General features: G+C 44.6%; 1 protein-coding gene across 1 annotated transcript in view; it reads right to left on the reverse strand.

The window, feature by feature from the left end:
• Positions 1-370: 370 nt before the first annotated feature.
• LOC111065315 overlaps positions 371-22686 on the reverse strand; it is a 30705-nt gene continuing 8389 nt past the window's right edge. The window contains exons 3-5 of the mRNA XM_022353424.2: positions 15964-16164; positions 2129-2287; positions 371-2058 (exon numbers count right to left, since the gene is read on the reverse strand). Of these exons, the coding sequence (XP_022209116.2) occupies positions 959-2058; positions 2129-2287; positions 15964-16164 (1460 nt within the window). The 3' untranslated portion in view covers positions 371-958. The remainder of the gene's footprint in view (positions 2059-2128; positions 2288-15963; positions 16165-22686) is intronic.

Raw genomic sequence — 22686 nt, forward strand, 5'->3', positions numbered from 1 at the left:
TGTTTTCCTCTTCTCTATATGTATCTCCTCGTATGTATGTATATATTATCTATACTCTTTTACTTGCACAAAAAAAAATGTTTCATTAAATATCTTAAATCTCTAAATATATTTATAATTGTTTGCAAATATTTCATTGAAGGGGCAGAAACTTGGAGCAATCTTTATATATATGTTCAATGTACACAGATCTATGCATATATATGTACATTCATATATCAGTAAATATGTATACATATGTATGCATATATTAGATATTAATTTATAATTGCCCACCGCCTTGAACTATTTTTCATATATATATATTTTCTTTTTTGTATTTCATATGTCATAGGGTCATGCTAATTGATTTAAATTCGATATGTGAGCCGCTTAGACTAGGGGTTGACCAAAAAAAAAAACAAAAAAATAACACACAAAAAACATTACATAGTGCGAGGGTTGCTCAATGAATTGATGCCTGAATATTTATGGTTTAAATGCGGCTGAAAAATGTTTTTAATATTTTCATTGCCTTCGCTCGCTGGTACATTTCTATTCAAACTGGATTTCTTGCTACATAGAACTGTGAAGTGAGTTCTTGGCTGATCTTTATGATCTTGCCGGCATATCGATTTTCTCGTCGGACCTTATGGCATTATGTTTCACTCATTGAACAGATCATTTTAATAACAAATGGCATGAATTTTGCATATATTTATATAGTTATAGAAATCCACAAACAGCACAATTCCATGGAGCAACCCTCGCCAGCTGCGATATGGCGACTATTCACACAACACCACAACCGCAATTCTCTCTCTATCTCTCTCTATCTCTCTGTATCTCTCTGTTCTCTCTGTCTCTCATAATCTCAATCTTTCTCTCCGTTTGCCTTGGGTCTGATCTTCCCATCGATGCCGTGCTCGCTCTGTCCATGCGCCGCCAGGCAAGTGCCCAGCAAGGCGGCCGCCAGCCGCTAGTAGGGGCGCCACACATCCGCCGACGGCTTGGGTGTGCGCGTCCTTATGGGGCCGCCGCCGCCGCCGCCACTGGACCCAGAACCGGAAGCGGAACCGCTGGCCGAGCGAGATGTGGTGCTGACATCGTCCAGGTCGATGGTCTCCACGGGCGAGGGCGAACGGCGTGTGGAGCTGACCGGCGGCGAGGCGTTCGGATTAGCATTCTCCGCATCCGGTGGATTGTGCGTGATCAGTGTGACACATCGCTTGATCAGGTTGACACCGTCATGATCGCCGCCGCCACTCATCAACGAAGTCGCTGAGTCCTGCTGCTGCTGCTGCTGGGACTGTGCCTGCGCTTGGGCCTGCGCCTGGGCCTGAGCAGGTGCCGCACTGGCCGCTGCCGCTGCTGCAGCGCTCCTTAGCCAGGGCAGATCGCTGTAGCTGCCATAGAGCTGGGTGTACAGCCACTGGCTGGACTGCGGCAGGAGCGGGCTCTGCAGGAAGAGCTGGGCGGCCAGGGCCGGATTGAAGCTGTGCGATGGGGCAAAGTGATTGCCGCCCGCTGCCGCAAAGCCACCAAAGAGCTCCGATGGATTCTTGCTGCGCTGAATGAGCGCCGTGAATGCGCCACCCGAACCAGGTGCGCTCTCGGTGAGTGATCCGGCAACTCGTCCACTGATCGTACCCAGACTTCTGGCATCGCTGCCACTCAGCTGTGTGCCCGGTTCCGCTTCCGCTTCCGCTTCTGCCTCTCCGTCTGGTTCCGCTTCTGCCTCTGCCTCCGCTTCAGCTTCAGCTTCCTCTTCGTCGTGCGTGAGCGGCGAGCTGATGCTCTTCCGAGGCGAACCCGTCACCGAAATGCTGTCGCTCTCGAAGCCCGCATCGATGTTGCTGCTGTTGTTGTTATTGTCGTGCTGCAGCGAGGTGAGCATCGTGGGTGGGGATCGCGGCGAGCCAAGCGGACAGTGGATCGGTGGCTGAACAAACGCACTCAACGTGCCACTGGTCGTTGTGGTGGGCGATCCCTCCGGACTGGTGGTGCTATGTGCCGCACCCACTGTCGCCAATTGCTGTTGCTGCTGGTGCTGCTGGTGCTGCTGCTGCTGCTGGCCATCTGCTGGATTAGATTGAAAGAATTAAAATTTGCTGTCTATTGAATGGTGTATATTTTTGACAGCATTTACCGCTCAATCCTCTCAAGCCGCTGGCTGCCGGAAATGCTGCATGATGGCCAAAGAATGGGCCTGCTGGAAAGCCCGCCGAACGTCCACCCAGCGCCATGTGGGCGCGCCAGTCGGGCGCATGCAGATGACTGTGCATGCCCACCAAATGATGGGCGAAACCTGCCAGGAAGATAAGAGCAAGCACAATCAGATTACTGACCATACTATATGTGTGTATAATGGAAGGAATTCGACTGGAGTCAGTCTTTGCTTTTAGTTGTCGCAACAGCAGCTAAATTTCCTCTGAAATTATAGACACAAATATCTTATTTCTATTCAATCTTCGACAGCTGAAAGTGTTCTTCTTTTAGCATTGAAATTGGCTGGAATATAGCCTCTTCCGTATTGTAAACATTTTATGGCAACTCATCGTAAAATAGTTCCTTTATTCGTTGCCAAATATGCGCATAAAAAAATAGAAGAATTTTCGCTTATAAAATAATTAAAATTCTATTCGATTGATTTTCGATGCAATGCCACAGCCTCAGAGGTCAGTGCTTTGTGTTTTTTGTAGCTGAGAGAAGAATGGAAAAAGGATTAAGCAGAAGCAGCAATACTTAGGATGAGGCAATAGAGAAAAAAGAGCGTGAGAGCCGCCAAAGTCTGCACAGAGAATGAGGAGAAGTTCAGCTACTGCCATCCATAGAGAACACAACAAAATCGCAGAGCGAGTGGTACGAAGAAGATGCAAGAAGAGTAGCATCGCTCTATCCATATAGAAATAAACTTTAAAGTCTCCTCCTCACTCTTAACATTTTATCATAATTGTGTAACTAGTTTTAAAGTGTTTGCTAGCACAGATGCAGCACATATTTGTCAGCCGTTTCCAGATCATGTGTGTGCCCTCCCCCCTGGCCCTGCCAAGCTGTTGTTTGCCATTAGGCAACACTTCAAGGGTATGAAGGTTAGGCCAACTACATAAATCATGCGAGGAGAGACAGCCAAGTGCAATGCCAAGACCAAGACCAAGACCAATAACCAAAATCTCTAAACCAAAAAAAAAAACAAAGACAAATAAAAAAATACCCGGAAGCAACAACAAAACCAGGACCAGACCCAGACCCAGACTCTGGAGCACGAAGAAGCGGCAGCAGCAGCAGCAGCAGAGAGAGCCTGCAAAAGCCGTCTCGACCACATATAGCCCACTGTGCAAGACCAAAAATGTTGCCGCACATTTTGGTTGCTGCAAAACAACATTGGCAAAGGCCTCCATGGCGGATGGATTCGGGATCCCTCCACAGGCAGCCATTGCTGCTTGCTACTGCTTGCTGCTGCTGCTGCTTGCTTCTGCTGCTTGCTGTGTGTGTATGCAAGTATGTATGTATGTATGAGTGTGTCCAATGGGGAGCGCCACCTGCCGCTGGCCGCCTGCCGTAATGGGGGGGGCCGAGACCAAGACAAACTCCTAAATAAATTCATTAAAATTATCCCCCAAGCAGGGATCCGTCCCACTCGCTCGCTCTCTCTCTCTCTCTCTCTCTCTGGCCATGTGTCTTCCTATCTCTGTCTCGCCCATGGCTGGCTGACTGGCTGGCTGGCTGTGTCCATGCGGCCGCCATCAAGTGGCAGCCCACATTTGTGGGCAAGTGGAAGGAAGCCAGTGCACTTCTGCCATTGCAGCAGCTTCCTTCTAAGAGGCAGGCGCAGACATAGACACAGGCACAGGCAGTGGCAGTGGCAAAGCGCGACGGTGACGCTGGCTGAGACTGCGGCAGTGACAGAGACGTTCGCAAGAAGAGGTCCCGGCTGGGGGTAAGGACGAAATGCCGAAGCTTAAGAAAACCGTCAAGGCAGCTCTGAGAATTTCTACTCTCCGAAACGCAGACCGACCACAATACACTCACATGCTCTTGTGCTCTCTCTCTCTCTCTCTCTCTCTCTCTCTCTCTGTCGCTTCTCGTTCTCCATCTGTGTTTCTGTTTCTCTTTCTTATGTCTAGCTAGCTCTATCGCTCGCTAGCGTTGTCTCGTTTTAACACACTTGAGGCCAAATACTTGGCCAAGTTTTGCCAAAGTTTGCAAACCAAAATTTCACCGAAAATGTGACACCAACGAACCAACCAAACGAACCAAACAGTCAGCGACACTGGCGGTGGTTCGGGCGGGGGTATAGGCCGAGAGACGACCCCTCCACTCCACTACTCATGGCCAGTGCAGTGCAGTGTATGCTGAGACAACGTTTGGTAGAACGAACATCATCTTCATCTTCATCATCAGCATCAGCGTCGTCGTTTATGCCAGCCGCCCTCCCCAAATGTCTTGAGCAGAGAGTTTCTTCTGCTGCATTACTTGATTGGCATGGCTGCATTACGTTTTCCGTTTTTCCACCTATCACACACACACACACACACACACACACACACACACGTGCATATAGAGTCATTGATATCTGCACAATACATGCAAAACTGGGTCAGAACGGTGAGTAGTCGCTTTTGTCATATCAGAGACTGTCTCTACCTGCCTCCCACCCAGTGTCCCTCTGTGTCTGGGTTCCACTTTGATGAAAACTTTTATTCAGTCAAAACAAAGCGGTGCTGGAAAATGTTTTAGTTGCTAGGGGAGGCAATAAGATTGGATCTGTGCCTCTGCACCTCTCTCTAGACGTCAAAGAAGATGAAGAATATTTTTTTTTGCTCCCATATGAAGGGAAAACCCATTCCCTATTAAAGAATCTCTGCTGAACATGTTCGCGTGCGTGTCCAAAAGGAGGAGTACAAATATGAGAAGTTGCCAGACTGTCTTTATTCTTCTTATGTCAATGTATTTCTTATGATGGGTAATGGATATAGATATGGATTATGGATATTTCGCCAAAAATTGTTTCAACGAGTTTTATGCAGTCAAATTGTAGCCAGTGATTAGGTAATGCCAGCAGCTGCGTATTCGATATTTGTGAGCTTGAACCAGTTGGGAATTGCAAGGCGCCACAGCTGTATGCCAGCTGTGCAAGGTATAACGGATGTAGGGTCAGGTCAGTCAAGCTATGCAGCGCAGGTGGCGTCCCTCGCGCCGTACCCTACCTTAAATTAATAGACTTTGCTGTTTTTTTTTCCGGTATGAAAGTGGAATTTGATTCAGTTAAATGGTCAATGCATAAAAATTAAAGAAGAGAAACAATTTCTTAGACCATAGATTTCTTCTTCATCGATATTTTATGTGGCACATATTTTATTATATATGTATGTATAGTGATATTTTAGATCGGGAAATAAAATACACAAATAGGATTGTCTGCCCCGCTGAGCAGCATCTGTTCACAGACGAATTTGTTCGTCGGAATAGAAAGGTTTCTGTCGTATTGGCTATGTTATTATGGCAATCTTATTGGTTTCGAACAACGAACCAATATGGCTGCTATCCACAATCGAATTTTCGTCGAACACATCGGCCGAAGAATTCGCCTACGGATAGCACCTTTATATGTGGACTATATGTACCCATATGTTATGTTCATATATGCACATCAAGCTCCGTACTCAATCATGTTCGTGCATGTCAAAAAACAGACGCTTAGAACTATCCAGAATCGGCATTGCAGATTTATATCCACTTGTATTCAGTGCTACAAGTACCCCTCCCCCTTGCAGACTTATTTCCCTTTTTAATGTATTTATTATGGCCCGGCAATGGTTGAACCATGTTGCCAGGCACTGTCCAAAAAATTACAACGAATCAAGTTCTTCTTCCATCGACGAATTGAAGTCAATTGAGGCGCGACTGGGTCGAAGCCGATGATTTAGACTTGTCAGCCGATGCGGCTACATTATTTGTTAGCCTGAACCAGTTGGGAATTTTAGGGGCCGAAAGCACAAGCAAACTGTGCAAGGTATATTACGTGAAAAAGGTAAGGCAGGGAAGCTGGTGGTTTAAGGTAGAAACCTGCCTTGCAATATTAAATGGCTTATGTCGATAAGGAGCAGGTACATATCGTACGAAATATGACCAGTCTTAGTGGCATCTGATTAGGAATTCTAATTGAGGCTTAAAGATTCTGTTCTCTGAAATTCTTCACGAATTTTGCTTGTGCCCCCTAATATATTTGGTGTCCAAGTGGCCGCCTGGCCATCTAATTATGTATGTATGTGCTCTTCTTCGATGTGTTATATACAAACGTGGTACATATGTATCTACATAATTACATACATATCTCTATGTATTTATTTATGTGCAGTTGGCAGCTGCTGTGTGTGTGTATGTATTCGCCCAGATGGGACACAATTTTATAGTTGGGTTTTAGTTTTGTGTCACACAAAATGGCAGCAGTTACAGCCCACAGAAGTACGACGATCGGTTGTTGGTGGCGGGGGGCGGTGGGCGGTGGGCGAAGGGCGCGCTGGGCCCTCTTGGTGCCTGGCAGTTGTGTACCCTATCCTGCTGTCACGCCTTCCTCGCATACAGACACACAGATCTGAGTAGTGCCCGCCCACGATGTCGAGTGCTACTTAAAGTTGGCAGCGGGCTTGGGTCTCCTCTGGCGACGACGTCGCAGCAGTAGCAGCAGCGCTGTGGCTGTGGCTCTGCTAGTGGCAGCGCAGCGGCAGACCATTGAGCAAATTGTGTTGCCATATAATATAGCATCATGTCGATTTTGGGTAACCCAAAACTTTGTATATATATATATGCATACATACTCGTACATATGTCTGTATGCCACTGTCTGTGTGGGCAATGGCCAAGCCCCCCGTACACACACACACACACACACACACAGCGCACAGAGCGCACTAGCAGCGACGCCGACAGTGGGAACACCATAACAAAAACCTAAATATGCGGTCCTGTAAGGGAAACCCTATGTGCGATAAAGGGTTAGCCGCGCTTGGTGTCAGTTTTGGGTTTGCCATTTCTACAGTTGGTTTTTTTTTTGTTTCTCTCTCACCCTTTTTTTTTTTTTTTGGGTCGGGCTTTCTTCGGCACACCACGTAACGGTATTCGTCGATGCTGCTGCTGCTGCCTCGGCATGGAGTATATTCCCATTTGGGGCAGGTGCCGGGTGGTGCCTCCCCCCTTTCTAGTAACTCTCTCCTGTGTGTGTGTGTGTGTGTGTGTCGGAGCATAACGCGGTGCCATTGGTGCGCCACAAAAAGCTTTCATGAGCCCCAACGTCCTTTTGCTTATGTTTCTCTTCTCCGCTTTTTTTGTTTTGTTTTGTTTTTGTTTTTTTGGCTCTTTGCCTTTGCTTCTTCTCCTTCTTATCCTATTTCTTCTTCTCTTAGGTTTTTTTTTTTTTTTGGGTACCGCAATGTGGGGAGATATTCTGGTTGGTGAGTATGGTCAGGGGGCTAGAAGCGTCCATTGTTTTAAAGTGGGAGGGGAGAAAGGAAAGCAGCTTGAAAACGGAAAGTTGAGCCATTTTCCATCCAGAGAAAAACGTAAACTAAATTTAGCGAAGATTCCAATGCGATTCAAATTCACTCTAATTGGTGGGGGAAATTTACAAAAAAAAAAAAAAAAAAAAAAAGACAATTTTAATATTTCACATAAAGCTGATTTTCCTTGCTCGTCTTCCTCCCTCCTACCGTAAGTGAGTAAAAGCAAAATACCTATTCTGTAAACTTAGTTTTATCTTTGAGTAGCAGCTATAAAGTGCAAATCTTCGCAGAGCTGTCATGCCAAGACCAGTTATGAATAGACTGCCATGTTAGAACCAATTGGAAATTCGAGTATTCTGAATATACCGCATTTTCGTATGCTCAAGAGGCTGCCGCTGATGGGACTGGGTGACATCATCGCTGTCTTGTAGTCGCGTCCACAACCGCAGCTCAGAATAATACTTTTAGTCATATATTAAAACAAATATTTGCTGTTAATAAATAGTGAACATTATAAGGTAGCCCTTTAGAACTATTTAATGCGAAAATTCTCCAAGAAACCAAAACATTTCCATTTGGGGCGATATTCAGAAACACATGGAAAGGAAGGAAAATAATAAACTTTAAGCCAAAACAAATCCCTAGACAATGAGAAAAACCTACCCAAAACTAATTAAATAAAATAAAATAAAGACTTGATTGAATTATAAGCCCTACCAAGAATCGAATACCAATACTAAATCAGCATCTTGGCAAATCGCTTCTTGGTACTGACAGCATCTTCAGCGGTTTGCCGTCGGGAAAATGCTGCGTTTTCCCTGCCGCCGACGGCATTTCGACGCGGGCCACACGGCCCGGCGCCCGGCGAAAGCGAGAGAGAGCGAGCGAGGCGGAGAGCTAACCAAAGACCCACCCACTACTACAGCCGCCCACACCCGCAATGAAAACGAAAGGCGCGCCCAAAAAGAAACCCAAAGCAAAGGCAAAAACAAAACAAAAAGAAAAGGAAAAAAAAACTCAACGGCGCGCAACAATTTCTCACCACAAGACGTTGCCTTGGAAAAAAGACAAAAATAACAACAACAACAAAAGAAGGAGAGCAGAGCAGAAAAAAAAACCAAACCCACTCGGGCTCAAACCGATTTTCTAACTCACCACTTGGTCTGTGAGCGGGGGGGTACTGTGGGTGTGGGGTGCTACTGTATTTTGCTGCCGACATTCCACCCCATTCCGCTGCCCCAACGGATTTGAGCCAGTCCGACGAATCAGGGGAAATCTCCGACAGCAGTACATGGCCCGAAAGTCACTCAATGCCTGCGACTCACTCAAACTGCGAGAGCGAGAGAGCGCCTGCGCTCACAGCACACACACACACACACACACACACACACACACACACGCACGGTAGCCGCGACGCCAGCAGCGGCTGGCTGAGTGGAGAGCGCAGCAAAAGGAAGTTTCGAGTTCGTTTTCTCTGTTTCTGTTTCGCGGCGGATGCTGCCGCTGCCTGCTGCTGCTGCTGCCTGCTGCTATTGCTATTTTTTGGTTACTTTCGTGCGCACTTTGCGGTAAATGTTTAATGTTTTTATTTCTTTATATCACGTTTGCTTGTTTTACCGTTGGCTATTTTGCTCCCAGTTTTATTTTTTTTTTTTGGATTAACCCATATTTACAAAGTTGTTGTTGGTTTTGTGCTCTGAGAAATTAGCCATAATGCTACGGGAGTGGAGAATGGCGAAAAAAGAATTGCGAATGAAGGGGCATCCGAGAATGGGGCACTAAGACGGAAGAATTAAATAAAATAAAATAAAATAATCAAAAGATGATCATGTACAACGATTAGAAAATACAAACAAAATAAATGAAACACTAGGAATGCCAAAAAACGAGGATGCGAGTAATTTTCGCAATGTTTCGGACTTATCATAACTAAAGTAGAATTTTTTTGGTTTCTTTTACTTGCAATATTTTAAAGCTGCAGAAGGCAGCGATGCTAGCACATGCTCCACATAATTCATTTTAATATTATTTGCCAGCATATTTCAGTTGAATTTAAATAGTAAAAAAATAAACTAAACAATTTGAAGCCTGCAGTAATATAAATTAATAGCTGATAGATTTTATAAACTAGTTTAGAATATGAAAACTATTACATAAAAATCATGCAACACTCTTAGAAAAATCAAAGACACATATTTCACACAGCACACTGCCCCCCCGCCTACGATAAACCCCTGTCCGCCTGGCCAACCCTGGCACCAGCAAAGGTTAATCACCCAGCAGCAGCGCCCACATCCAGATCATCTTGGGCACAAAATAATTCAGCCATTTAAAGATATTTCATAAAGTACTCACCGAACCACACCCCCCTGCTGGCGTGGCAACACGGGAACTAACAGGAACAAAACAAAACAAAAAATTGGCAGCAAGTTAATAAAGACTTTTGGGCCAGGCAGCTGTTGCCAATCACTTATCAGTGGCATTCGCCACAGGTGAGAGCTCAGTTGGATGTCCTTTCCCCGTCTCTGTGTTAGCAACGCAGAGCAATGTCGCCAACCGACCTGACACCCACCTCTTGGCTGGGGTGGTGTGTGTTTTGTCAAGTGTCTGTCATATCAGTATTTACATGTATTTGTTGTAGATTTGCAAATTGTTTTGGCAAATTTGTTGCTATTTTGTGTTCTGTCAGGGATCCCCTGGAAACAGCGACCCCATCCAGCTACTCCATATCCTCTTCCTCAATGCCTACCCACCCTCAGCCAACACACGCACAATACGCACAAATTTACCGTTACACAAGTGTTGTCAACACATGCGTTCGGTACCAGAATGTGTGAGGTGGAGGCGGAGGCGGAGGTGGAGGCGGAGACGTGAGATCCAGATTGGTATGAAGGAGGGAGACGATATACCCAGATTGGGGTGGTGTGGAAGATGTGTGGCTGGGTGAGTGTGATGCCCTGGCATACCAATCTAACCCACACACACACACACACATACCCACACGCGGGGGCCAAGGCCAAGGCGTAACAGGCCGCAAGTTATTACCGAGACGGGACTGCAAAAAAAAAAAAAACCGTAGCATACTTTTTTGGGGCAGCCTGAAACACGAACAAAATTTCATTGCTTCTGCCTGCTGTCTGCCTGCCTGCCTCTGTCTGCTTCTGTGCTCTTTGGCATTTGGCAAACATATTTTCGCAAATGTTGTAAATAATTTTAAATGCACACCTTGTTGCCCCCAGCCCCAGCCACAGCCAACCCCCGCTCTGCTTGCCTGCTTTCACTCTGTGTCTGCCTGTCGATAGGCCGGGCACAGGACTCTTGGGCGGAGTCCACGACCCTTGGCGTATTAGTGTCGCATTGACACGTAAATTGACATGAAATTGAATCAATGCTGTAATATGTCCTTGGGGGACGACAACCCCCCACACAGCCAGAGGGGGGCAGACAGAGAGAGAGAGGCAGAAAAGACCCTGAGGCTCTTTAGACCTACAAGGACAATGACTTTAAAATATCTCCCTCTCTGTATATATATATATGTATGTTTCGTTCTTGTCAGCCAAATTGAGCTGTAGGCCTTTTGGCCTTTGCCCCACCCTTAGCCACTCACCGAACTGTGACTGTGCAAATTTTGTGTGTCTGTCTGTCTGTCTGCATGTTTGATTATATGTACTAAATCATTTCATTCTTTTCTTTCACTCCCTTTTTTTCGTGTCTTGTTTTGGCAGTGCCAGGGGGGCCATGAGTTTATTAACTTGTTTAAAGACTGCAACGTTTAACCCTTTTAAAGGCACTTCACAGGAAACAAAAAAAAAAGCACACAAAAATGGAGAAGAAAAACGTGTTGAAAGGGACAAAAAAACATTTAAGAAATTGTTCACTGTGACTGAGGGACTATAAAAGAAAATGTTAATGTTTAGAGCAACAGAATTTGATGCTTAAGAATTGATGCCGAGCACATTTAAAGATTAAAGCGACTTTTGGCAGAAACAGAAGCAGAAACATATACTGTCCTTCCGTTTCAACTGTTTGTGCCTTTTTCGAACAATTCTTTCGCCTAAATGCACTTATTATTAATATTTCCATTCAACTGTAATAAATTTATGAGCGATCGCCAAAAAAGGATTCACAAAATTCGCATTCTAATCAATCGAAAAAAAGCTCTACAACTGTTAGGATAGAACGAAAACTATTTAAAATTTGAAGAACCATTAAAATATTTGTAATGTAATTTTTTGTTTATGGAAATCAATTAAACATTAAGCTGCATTTTCTAGCAATCTACCACTGATTTTTGGTGGCAGTCTCTTGCCTTCAAAAACAACAACAACAAAAAATTTGAAGTTGAAATAATTGATTTGGATCTTCTGTCGATTCGGGAGTCTCGATTGGCATTCTTTGGCTTTGAAGCAGACCTCAACACAAAGTGCCCGGACCCACAATCCCCTTACTACTCAAAGGATAAACCAAATGTGGTGCAGTCGCTTTACCAGTGTCTGTCTGTGAGTGCGTGCATGCATGTGTGTGTGTGTGTGTGTGTGTGTGTGGGTGTACCAGGGTGAAGTCAACAGACTTTGATCTTTGCCCGGGCGCCTTTGCCTTTGACAGCAGCCCAAACAACAGCCAGCAGCAACAACAAAAAAAGGGGTTTTAAATAAATAATCTTAAATGAGGAAAAAATATACATACATACATACATACATACACATGCACAATGGAGTGTGTGTGTGTGTGTGTGTGTGTGTGTGGAGGAAGGATGTTGCTCTCCGTCTGGCATTGTCTTGAAACGTTTTGGTGGAAATTAATTCGAGCAGAAAATTCATTTACAACATTAGCGAGACACACACACACACACACACACACAGAGTGAGCAAGGACTCCGCCTGCTCTTTAGGGTTTTATGACATAAATTACATCAAGCGCAAAATTTTAATATAATTTTCACTAAAAACGCAACGTGAAACTTTTTTAGTTACACTTCGTGCTCGTCAAAGGGTAGGCAAAAGGCGAGTGGAGTGGGAGTGGGAGTGGTGGCCACGGGGAAGGTGTGCTGTAATGCGGGGGTGGGGGTAGGCAACGCGTGTGTGAAACAGGATATCCGCTGCGGAAGCTACAAATTTTCCACTTTTCCACACAGAAAATGAGCGAGTGAGTGAGTAGGAGGGTATCCAGGCACCTTCCAAAGGATGTGTGTGCGAGAATGGGACGAGAAAATGGGTAAAATTTAAGGAGAATTCAGGCAGAGCGAAAGGCATGTGTGGGGAGACTGTGTGCGTGCGTGTGTGTGTGGAAGCTTGTCACTAATGTGCTTCTGCTTACAACGCCATTTTATATTTATTTCGTTGCAACGTCTCAGGGAGCGAGAAAGGGCGCAACTACTACTACATATTTGCCGAGTCCTTTTAATCATTTGGCAAACTTTCTCTGACACGCAGCAGCAGCAGCAGCAGAACCTTTTCGTATGCCAAAAAAAAAAAACTACACATATATAAGTAAGCACTTACACACACACACACGCACACATATATGTACACACGAGAATGCAGAAGCACAAAGTCCTTTTAGTTTTTAATGTAATTTTGAGACTTTTTCAGCTGCTGTGTCACTTTGCACTGTCGTGGATAGATAGTGTACGAGAGTAGTGCTCTCATCCACTCAGCCCTAACGTATCTCTCTCTCTCTCTCTCTCCCCCAAAAAACACACACACACACACAGAAAATATTCTCTTAGTTCGCTGGTTGTTGGCGAAAAGTTTTTTGTATTTTTAAATGATTTGTCAGGACAGTGGAGAATTGTAGCAGTGGCTAAGGGTTTCAACGAACGACAAACGCAACTTGGAATTTAAACCATTTTCAAATCAATTTGTCTCGAAATTTATTTATATATATATATATATACATATATATATATTTATGCCTTCCGCAGGGTATTACCATATTAATGATCAATGATTGTGCCGCTCATTTGAAAGCATCTGCGATCTCATGCATGTCCGTTTTTCCTCAGTTTTGCATGCAAGCGAATTTTAACTCAATCAAATCTTTCACATTGTGTGGACTTAGATTCCTCAATTTAACACAGAAAATATCAATATAGTAATATATAGTTCCTAGTTTCAAAATTATACCTTCGTCAAATAAATCTTATAAAACCCAAAAAAAAGAATGAAAAAAGGGAGAGAGAGAGAGAGTTTTATAGTTAATTCTCGCACCGTGCCTAACTTTTGTATACATAATATATAATAATATAAAATATATGTAGATGTCGAATATTCTCGCTGTTACCATGCCGCAGCATGTCCCTTACTTCTCTTTTTCTCTGTTTTCCCACCAACGAATTACCATCCGGGTACTGTAAAGTTAGAGAGAGAGCGTGAAATTGTTTTTTCTTCATCCCGACTGCCACAATAGTCCGATCTGATCTACATTCAGCAATCCGTAGGCTTAATGGCACATTAATATTCGCCAAGACAATTTTCTACCAGCACTCAGCCCTAAAAAATATCAATTTAAATGCCAAAAATATAGGAAAATCACAATAATGGAACAGAAATGAGTTAATAATGGGAGACTCAAATATCTGGCTAAGCTTTGTAACAATAAAAGTTGCATTAAATTTATTATTTTAAACCTATCATGTTAAGTATAAACACAATGAATTAAATGCCACTGGAAGGCTGACAAATTTGAGGTGATTAAGAGAAAAAAGAGAGCACATAAATGATGAATGATGAAATACGAAACAAGTGGGTACAAGTGGGTAAGCCTTTTGCCGAGGGTCCCGCCATGCCCATACTTACGCAAAATAAAAAGGAATCGCATTGAATTGAACCAATGCGAACGTAACCACCCGACACAGAGCTCAAAAGGCATCAACAGAGGCAGGCCTCATAAATTTCATAGTGAAATTGTTAAATTTTAATAAAATCAAAGCGTATCAAACGCGATTTGTTCACCAGGCGACGACTGTTTCAGCTTCAGCTTCTGCTTCTGTTTCTGTTTCAGTTTCAGTTTCTCGATATACCCCATCCCCAAAAAGCCAGTCACAGTCGTCCTTGCCATCGTTATCCTTGTTCGCAGTCTGGTTATATCGCGTGTTTATTGTTGCAACAGTCGCGCGGGGCTCTTTAAAATAATTTAAGGCTACGCCTGCTGCTGCTGCTGCTGCTGGCCTGAGGGGTTGGCTTGGGTTCGAGGATGGTTTCGGGTAGAGCGTACAGCGTACCCGGATTCGGGTTCAAGTAATATCCAAGAGGATATTACCATCCCCCGCGTGAGACGATGCGCATTTCAACAGCAGCAGCAGCAGCAGCAGCAGCAGCAGCAGGGATATCCTCGAGAACATCGAAGTCAGCAGCCTTCGTGAACTGCTGCTGGCGGGGCTGGCGCTTTTTGTGACTCGTTAAAGGATTAAAATCATTTTAATGGATTTTTCAAGCTGTTGTTTTGTTGTATAATTGTCGCCTCTATTGTGTCTCCCAGTTGTTCCATAAATAGGGCACACACACAGACAGACAGACAGACAAACAGACAGGGCACGTCAGGGTGGTGGTTGTGTTGTGCGAATTCGTCTCTAACTGGAAGGCCTGACGACTTGTCCGCCCTGATCCATTTGTCATCATCTTTATGCTAATGGCTGGAGGTGTTAATGAAGGCAGACAGGCAGCAGGCGGCTGCTGGGCTAAATATGCTGGCAGTGCCATCAAGAATATCGATATTTATCCGGGGTTCAGCTAATACTTGCTTAGAAATAAGTTTTTATTATAAGTAAAATCTTGCAAGTCCTTGCCAAGGCAGCTATAGATTTCTAAGTCACCAAAATGATCGCTGCCAAACGACCGCACAGCTTTTAATGCTGTTTAAATTAATAGCCAAAAAATCCAAGAATCTCCAAGCCAAATCCATGCTCATCTCATTAGTGCGGGGGGGGAGGGGATATTGAGAGCTGAGCCAATTGGCCCCTCCAGGCATTTTTTGCATGGAAATGGAAACTCTACCAGATACGCGCACATAATGAGGGATATTCGCTTGGCAAGTCAGGCCCAATCGGGTTATATACACAAATCTCTAATTAACCCATAAGCCAATCCAGATGGAACTGCTACTCCTTCCCCCCTCTACCGCTCTGGCCCATAGCCTTTGGGCTTCGGTTCGTTTAACCCCTTAAAAAGGTATATTTATTTACAGCTAATTTCGCGTGCGGCCCCGCGGCTAAAATAGACAAGCAATAAGCCAGCCAGCCAGCCAGCCAGCCTCACTGCCACCCTACCCGCCGTATGCCACCTGACATTGATACGTGTGGTTCGGTGTCTAACGAGCGACAAGCCCTTGAGGCCATTTGACAAAGCCGCTTAGTTCCGTTCGGGATCCCAGGATCCCATCCGCCTACCCACCCGCCCAAAATCTGGCCCAATTGGTAATGCTATCGCTTAAGCCGGGTTTTCTTGTTGTTGTTACTGTTTCTGTTTCTGTTTCTGGTGCTTACCTGGCAACTTGAAGGGCAATCCGGCCATAAGTGGATCCGGTCCGAAGCGCTGCGGCCCAAAGGCAAACGGATGGAAGCCCTGATGGCGCACCTTGGAGCGTGGCTCCCGTGGTCCATCCACGGTCACTTTGATGGCCTTCGTGTATGTGGCTATCTGTATGGGATTCGTTGAGATGACAATTGTCAGCGTAAAGCTTTTGCCTGTCAATTAAAGCAGCAGAAGAGATTATTTTTGGGAGATTTTTAAAGATTTATGCAACGTTTAGCAACGAAAAAATCGATTGAAAAATACCAAAAAAAAACCATTAAGGAATATTTTGAAACACTCTAAAACTTAATGCTGAGCCACAGCCACAGCCACTGCCACTGCTGCCGCTGCCGCTGCAAATTCTCCTTAAGCCAATTTCAAAATAAAGGCAAAACACTTTTGGTATATGCCATCGATATGCACACAGAGACACAGAGACGATGCGTTTGGTGTTTGGTTAATTTTTTTGGGCTGCCATACCAATGCAATCAACGGGGCACAAATTGCAGCAGCAGGAGCTGCCGGAGCACCCCCACTCCCTCCGGTAGCTGCCAAATTATGCTGTGAATTTATAGATTTTCTATGACCCTATGGCAATGGGTTGCCATGAAGCGCGCATGAGATTGGGTATGCCATATGGAAATTAAAGTGCGGAATTTGGCATTTAGCTCGAATATTTTCGCGAAAATTAACCCCCGACGGGAGTTGTGAAAGCTTCATAAAAGCAGAACTAGACACACGCACACGCACACAAATAAAGCTGGCATGCAGACAGACACCAACCGAAAACAAACGAATGAATGAATGAATGAATGGCTGTATGTGTGGGTGTGTGTGTGTGTGTGTGGATGGGTCCAGGCGCTAGGGTCCTGGACAGGAACCGGTATCGGAACTGCATACATTTCCTTTGCCATCCAATGCAATATTAAGCACCATGCGGCGACTTTTACATGGCAACTATTGTGGCTGGCCTGGGCCTGGGCCTGGGCCAGGTTTGCCGCCGCCCCCTTCCCACTCCACTCCACTCTAAAAATATGAATCTGTGCATTTTTGAAATATCCATAAAGTGGAACTGTGGAACTCCCAGACGAGATGCAAGGGGCGCGAATATAAAATTCATTTGCCAAACATTTTGAATGCCAAAATGCTTGAGTTAATCAACACAAAAGAAAGGTGCGAGGGTTGCCCCCTGCAAATTGGGGGATGGCTGCACAGGGGTTGGCTGCTTCCACAGAAGAACTTTTGAGTGCTTTTTACACATAGGATTAACCTCGATTAAGCCCAAAGCTAAGATGCATTGAGTGAGCATTAAATTAGCTAAGTAAATTCAGTAGTTAAATACTTGGCAAACTTTAATTAAACTAAAACTAAACTACATTAAAAGCACAACACAATCCACTTGAGCATATCCATATACGTTCTGTCTGGCTTTTGTGTGGGTATCAAAACTCATATTCATTTCACTTAAACTTCAACTTCAGCAGCAGCCAACCAAAGTCATTTGCAGCTTTTGCCCCAAACCAAAAGAACATATAAAAAACAAACAAACTTCTTAGATTAATATTAAATTAAACGAAGCATGCAAAAAACGCAAGAAGGCGGTAATCATTAAGACAAAAGGCAACAAACAAACTGACGACAGTTTTTGGCTGGCATGGGGGCATGGGCCCAACACAAATTTTAAGGGCTGCAAAATGGCAAAGTGGAAGTAGCAGTGGAAGTAGAGTGGGGTAGAGAAGAGAAGAGAGAAGCGAAAAACCCCAGAAACCTACACAAGAAAACAAATGAACATAAACAGGCGAAACGAACCAAGAAACCCGAAGAAAATGAAATGAAACTTTTTTAATTATGCGCCCCCCCCCCCAGATACTCGGCAACAAGCGGCGCATTGAGCGGGCTGTGGGTGGGTGGGAGTGCCAAGTGGGGTGTGGGGTGGTGGTGCTGGTGGATGTAACCAAAGAAGGCTCACAAAGTGGCTAAAGACAAAGGACTTTGGCGTCTATTTATTTTCACTTCTTTTTTTTTGCAGTTCGTTTTGTGTGTGTGTTTTGCCAAATGAGCAAAAATTGCAAATAAATCTGTGTTGGCTGTGTTGGCCATTTTGCACCCCCCGCTCTCTCTCTCTCTCGACCCAAAAATAAACCAGCAGCCAGCAAGCCCTCTGGCTGTGTGTGGGGCGTGGCATGGAAAACAACGGCGACAAAGAACTTTCCCTGCTAATAAGATGAAAAACCATTAAAAGTCGACACAAGTCGCGTCCATTGCAAGTTGAGACCTTCAGAAGTGGTGTAGGAATGTGCGGCGGTGGGGTGGGGTGGTGTGGGGCTGGGGTGTCGTCGCTGGCTTGTGTGGTGGCATTGGGTGGGTTAAATGGGTGCTGCTGCTGCTGCTGCTGTGCCGGGTTAAAATGTTGTCATTTTCGCAACAAAGCAGAAATTATCACCACTTTGCAAAAGGCGACGACAACGACAACGACGCGACGACAACGATGCTGGAGCTGGAGCTGTAGCTGGGGGAGAACAGTCTGCACCCTTTTTGTAGACTGACTTTATGGGCGTGCGTGTGGGTGTGCGTGTGTGTGTGGGTGAGTACAGTAGAAACTAATTAAAATAGACCCCAAAAGGGGATATAATCCAAATAGTTATACAAGCAGCAGTTGCCATTGGTACTGGTAGCTGGTAGACTTCCTTTGACTCCCTACCTTTTTTTTAGAATATGAAATGCTACAGTGAAACCTATTTTAAGGGAAAACTCATGCTTGGCTTAGTACTGAAATTTGTACTCTTTCAGGATAACATTTCAGGCACAAGCTGCCCCTTCATCCCTCCAAAAAGCTTCACTATTTATCCATATAAATATATCTAAATACATATACGTATATGTACAGCTGTGTCTGTGTGTCTGTAAGTGTATTCCAGGCGCTAAGTGATTTTAAAACAAAGTTTTTGAAACGTTTAACCTTACACAACGAAAATGTTTCAGCAGCAGCAGCAGCCTTTGCCTGCATTTTAACTTTCGATGCTGATAATGAAGGCGAGCCAGGACCAGGACCAGGACCAGGAACAGAGCCAGAACCAGAACCAGCACCATCATCAGAGCAGAGCAGTGTGGGTGTCAGAGCGCTGGGTACAGAGCGGCGCAAGGACAACAGGGACACCCAACAAGGGTTCGTATGCTTAGGCAATTTAATGGCTGCTGCTGCTGTGCTGCTGCTGCTGTTGGGTCGGGTATTCGGGAGCTGTTAATGTCGTTAGTAGCATGGCGCCATAATTATAATTTGACATAAGACAAGAAGTCTGAGGTTGACAACAAAATGACATTTTAAATACACAGCCAGCAGAGCAGCAGCAGCAGCAGCAGCAGGACCAGAAACAACCCTCTAGGCCCAAGGCCCAAGGCCTATGCCACACCCCACCCCCACACACCTTGCAGCCGTTATGTTCTGATGACTGTGCTCGTATTTAGACACTTAACAGATCATAATTTTAACACTTTGCCTTAATGCCAAGAGAATTTGCTTAATGGCCATGGCTTGGCGAGGCTTTTGAGCCTCAGGTTTCAGGGCTGGAGAACAGCCAACCAAAAGGTCGCATGTCCTCACAACATATCATACATATGTACATACATATGTGGGCATCATATATAATGACAGTCGAAAAAAGTTTCGTAGGCCGCTCTAAGCCTCACACAAACTTGCATCTTGGGCCTTCCAGTCTTAGCTTCTGGTAAGCTTCTTAGCTGTAGCTTACACTCATGTCTTTTGGAATCTTTAACAACTAGCACCGCCCCCCTAAACAGCAACAATATCGCCAGAGTTTATTTGCATACACTTACTTAAACTACCCAGCTCCAAGGGGGTTGCCTTTTTTCCCCCTTTTCTGGAGATACAAAGATAGATTCTCTGGTCCGCCATAAATATTCATATGTTTATTTCATAGCAAATAAACAACAACAAAAAAAGGGCACAGAGAATGTATATGAAGTTGGAGCATTTTTTGGGGGAGGGCTTAGACTTTTCACTTCCACTGAGATGAAACTGTTTTTGGGTTGGCCAGCACAAATTTTGCATGATTTTTGCACTTCATTGTGTATGTATGTATGTATGTATGTATGTATGTATGTATGTATGTATGTATGTATGTATGTATGTATTGCCTATTGGAAATGAAAAGTGTTTTGAGTGCTTTGGGTGTTAGTGAGAGCTTTTTGTTGCAACTGTTGCTGAAAGAGCAAAGGAAAGAACAGCTGCTCACTATTTCTATAATATTGGCAAAAATAAAAGAAAGAAAATAAACAAACAGTCCCATTGCAGTATTTGATTGCGCGCTGGCCTCTGTACATCAAACTTCAACATAAATAAGTGACTTCAAATAAAGACTACCCCCAATTTAATAGAAGAAAGTAGAAAGGGTACATACACTCCGCATACATATAAATATTAGGCAGTATGAGGAGGATTAGGCACAGTTAATATTTATTTTAAGTCCAACATTCATTTTAATTTGATGAATCTTTAATTACGCAGCCATTTTGAATATTTTGTGCATTTTCCCTGTAGAGGCCAGTAATCAAGCAGTGAAGGTTTGTTTCCTTGTGTTCAAGCAGTGCGCTGCAGTTCACTTGAAGTTCACTGCATGCTAGCGATCAAGCAGTTTTGGTTCGTTCAGCCTGCAAGCAGTTGCTACGTCTGCTTTCGATATTTATATTCCCCTTTTTTAAATCTACAACAGCAACTGAGAAAACGATTTGCTGCTGGCGATTTAAATATTGTTGCTCTTCAATGGTTCCAGTTATGGTTTAAGTGCACAACTCCTTACATTTCAATTGCTTTCTTTTTATGTTTGGTGTAGCTTTTCAATAGCTTTCTTTTTATTTTTGTTGTAGCGTTTTATCTATTGGTGGGTCACTTCAGTTGCTCGTTTTATCTGTTTTCCCTTCTACTTCCTTTGCTACTCTAGTTGCAGTCCGCTCTCCCTGCGTCTGCTCGCGGCATTTTACTGGATGCGGTGTGAGGCAGTTAAGCAGCTGAGACGCGTTTCGATTTCACTTGCCGCAGCTCCAGTTTAATAATCATATATTGTAACCCCTTTGTTTTTTTGCGCAATTGCGTTGGCTGCTGCTGTCTTGTCCGTGTAGTTGTTGCCACTGTGTTGACATCCGCTTTTGTTGCTGTAGCTGGCAGACGCCATAACCGTTTTCTGTGCTGCATGCCCATGGCCCCGGGGCAAGTGTCAGTATCAGTGGATGATGCGGATGATGATGATGCTGGGAAAAGTTTCCCACACGCCAGCAAAAAGGCGAAAGGCAAAGAAGCGACAGCGAGGGAAAAAAAAAAAGGAAATTAAATTTCCAGCAAAGTCAAAAATTATATTGCCAATAAATGAAGACACAGCCGGCGAGTCATAGCCGTAGCTGGCGATGGAGACGGAGACCGAGACGTAGACGGAGTCATAGCCGTAGAGCTGTATATAGCCAGACGTAACGCGCCCTGCAATTACGACTTCTCATTTGCGGGGGTGGCTGCCTCGGTATGGGTACTATGGGTGGCTGATGGCTGGCAAATGGGAGGGGCTGGTGGGAGGCACGCAACGTTGCCAAACAGGAAGCCGGAATCGACGTTTATTAAAACGGAAACTCGAGACAACTGTGCGGCGGCAGTGGCAGTGGCAGTGGCGGCGGCAACGGCATCAACATCAGCAGAAAACAAAAAAAAAAAAACCAAAACCAAACCAGAAAAATATAAAGAGGAAAGAGAACAGTGAAAAATAAGGAAGAATGAAAATAAACGCGACAAAGGCGATGGCGACAAGGACATAATTCTGTCCTTGGGGCTAGCTGATAAGCTCAAAGACCATCCCCCAGCCACTCCCCGCCCAGCCATCACGCCCTAACAACAACCACCACCCCACAAGTGATTCACAAAGACACAGCCAAAGCCCATCCAGCAGCAGCAGCAGCAGGATGCCAGCACCAAATGACCAAAGTGAAAAGAGTCCTCCCCCTGCCCCCCACCAGCGGCCAAAAGCCAAGGCAAAGGCCGCTAAATTGCAATTTTCTAGATTTAAGCGTGAACAATAAATGTCACATAATCTGTAAGTAGCCAAATAAAAGGCCAGAGACCGACCGAGACTGACACCCCCACACCCCACACCACCACTTGCTGGACGGCCTAAGCTATTTAATTTAATTTATCGCATTTTAAACATCCAGCCAAAACAATCAAGCGCCCAAAGGCACCCAGCAAAATGCCTAAAAAAAAAACAAAAAAATAATGGTAAAAAAAAAGAATATGTATTATACAGCAGATTTATTGATTGCGGTTGCAGGGGGGGAGGAGGGTGTGGAGACTTGACTTCTAAATCTTTTCAGTGTTCTATATAAATCCAATTTGTAGGCGCGTCATGTGATAAGGACACAGAGTAGCTGTCCCGATAAGTAGGAAAAACACACACACAAAAATCCCATTGGGGGGCAATTTATTGGCAGTGTAATATGCTTTGGGGGCTCTAGGGGCCTTAATTTATAGACGAACCAAATTTCGGAGGCAAACTCTTGAGTCACTCGTACTCTCCTTTGCACAAAATCTCCAGCTACCATCTGCATGCACAGAGTGTGAGCTCCTGCCCTCAAAACTGAAACCCTTCTCCGTGCCATTCATGAATGATGCGGGCAAGAAAATCCTATGACACATTTCA

The sequence above is a fragment of the Drosophila obscura genome, unplaced genomic scaffold, assembly GCF_018151105.1.
Source record: "Drosophila obscura isolate BZ-5 IFL unplaced genomic scaffold, ASM1815110v1 contig_73, whole genome shotgun sequence".
NCBI lineage: Eukaryota > Metazoa > Arthropoda > Insecta > Diptera > Drosophilidae > Drosophila > Drosophila obscura.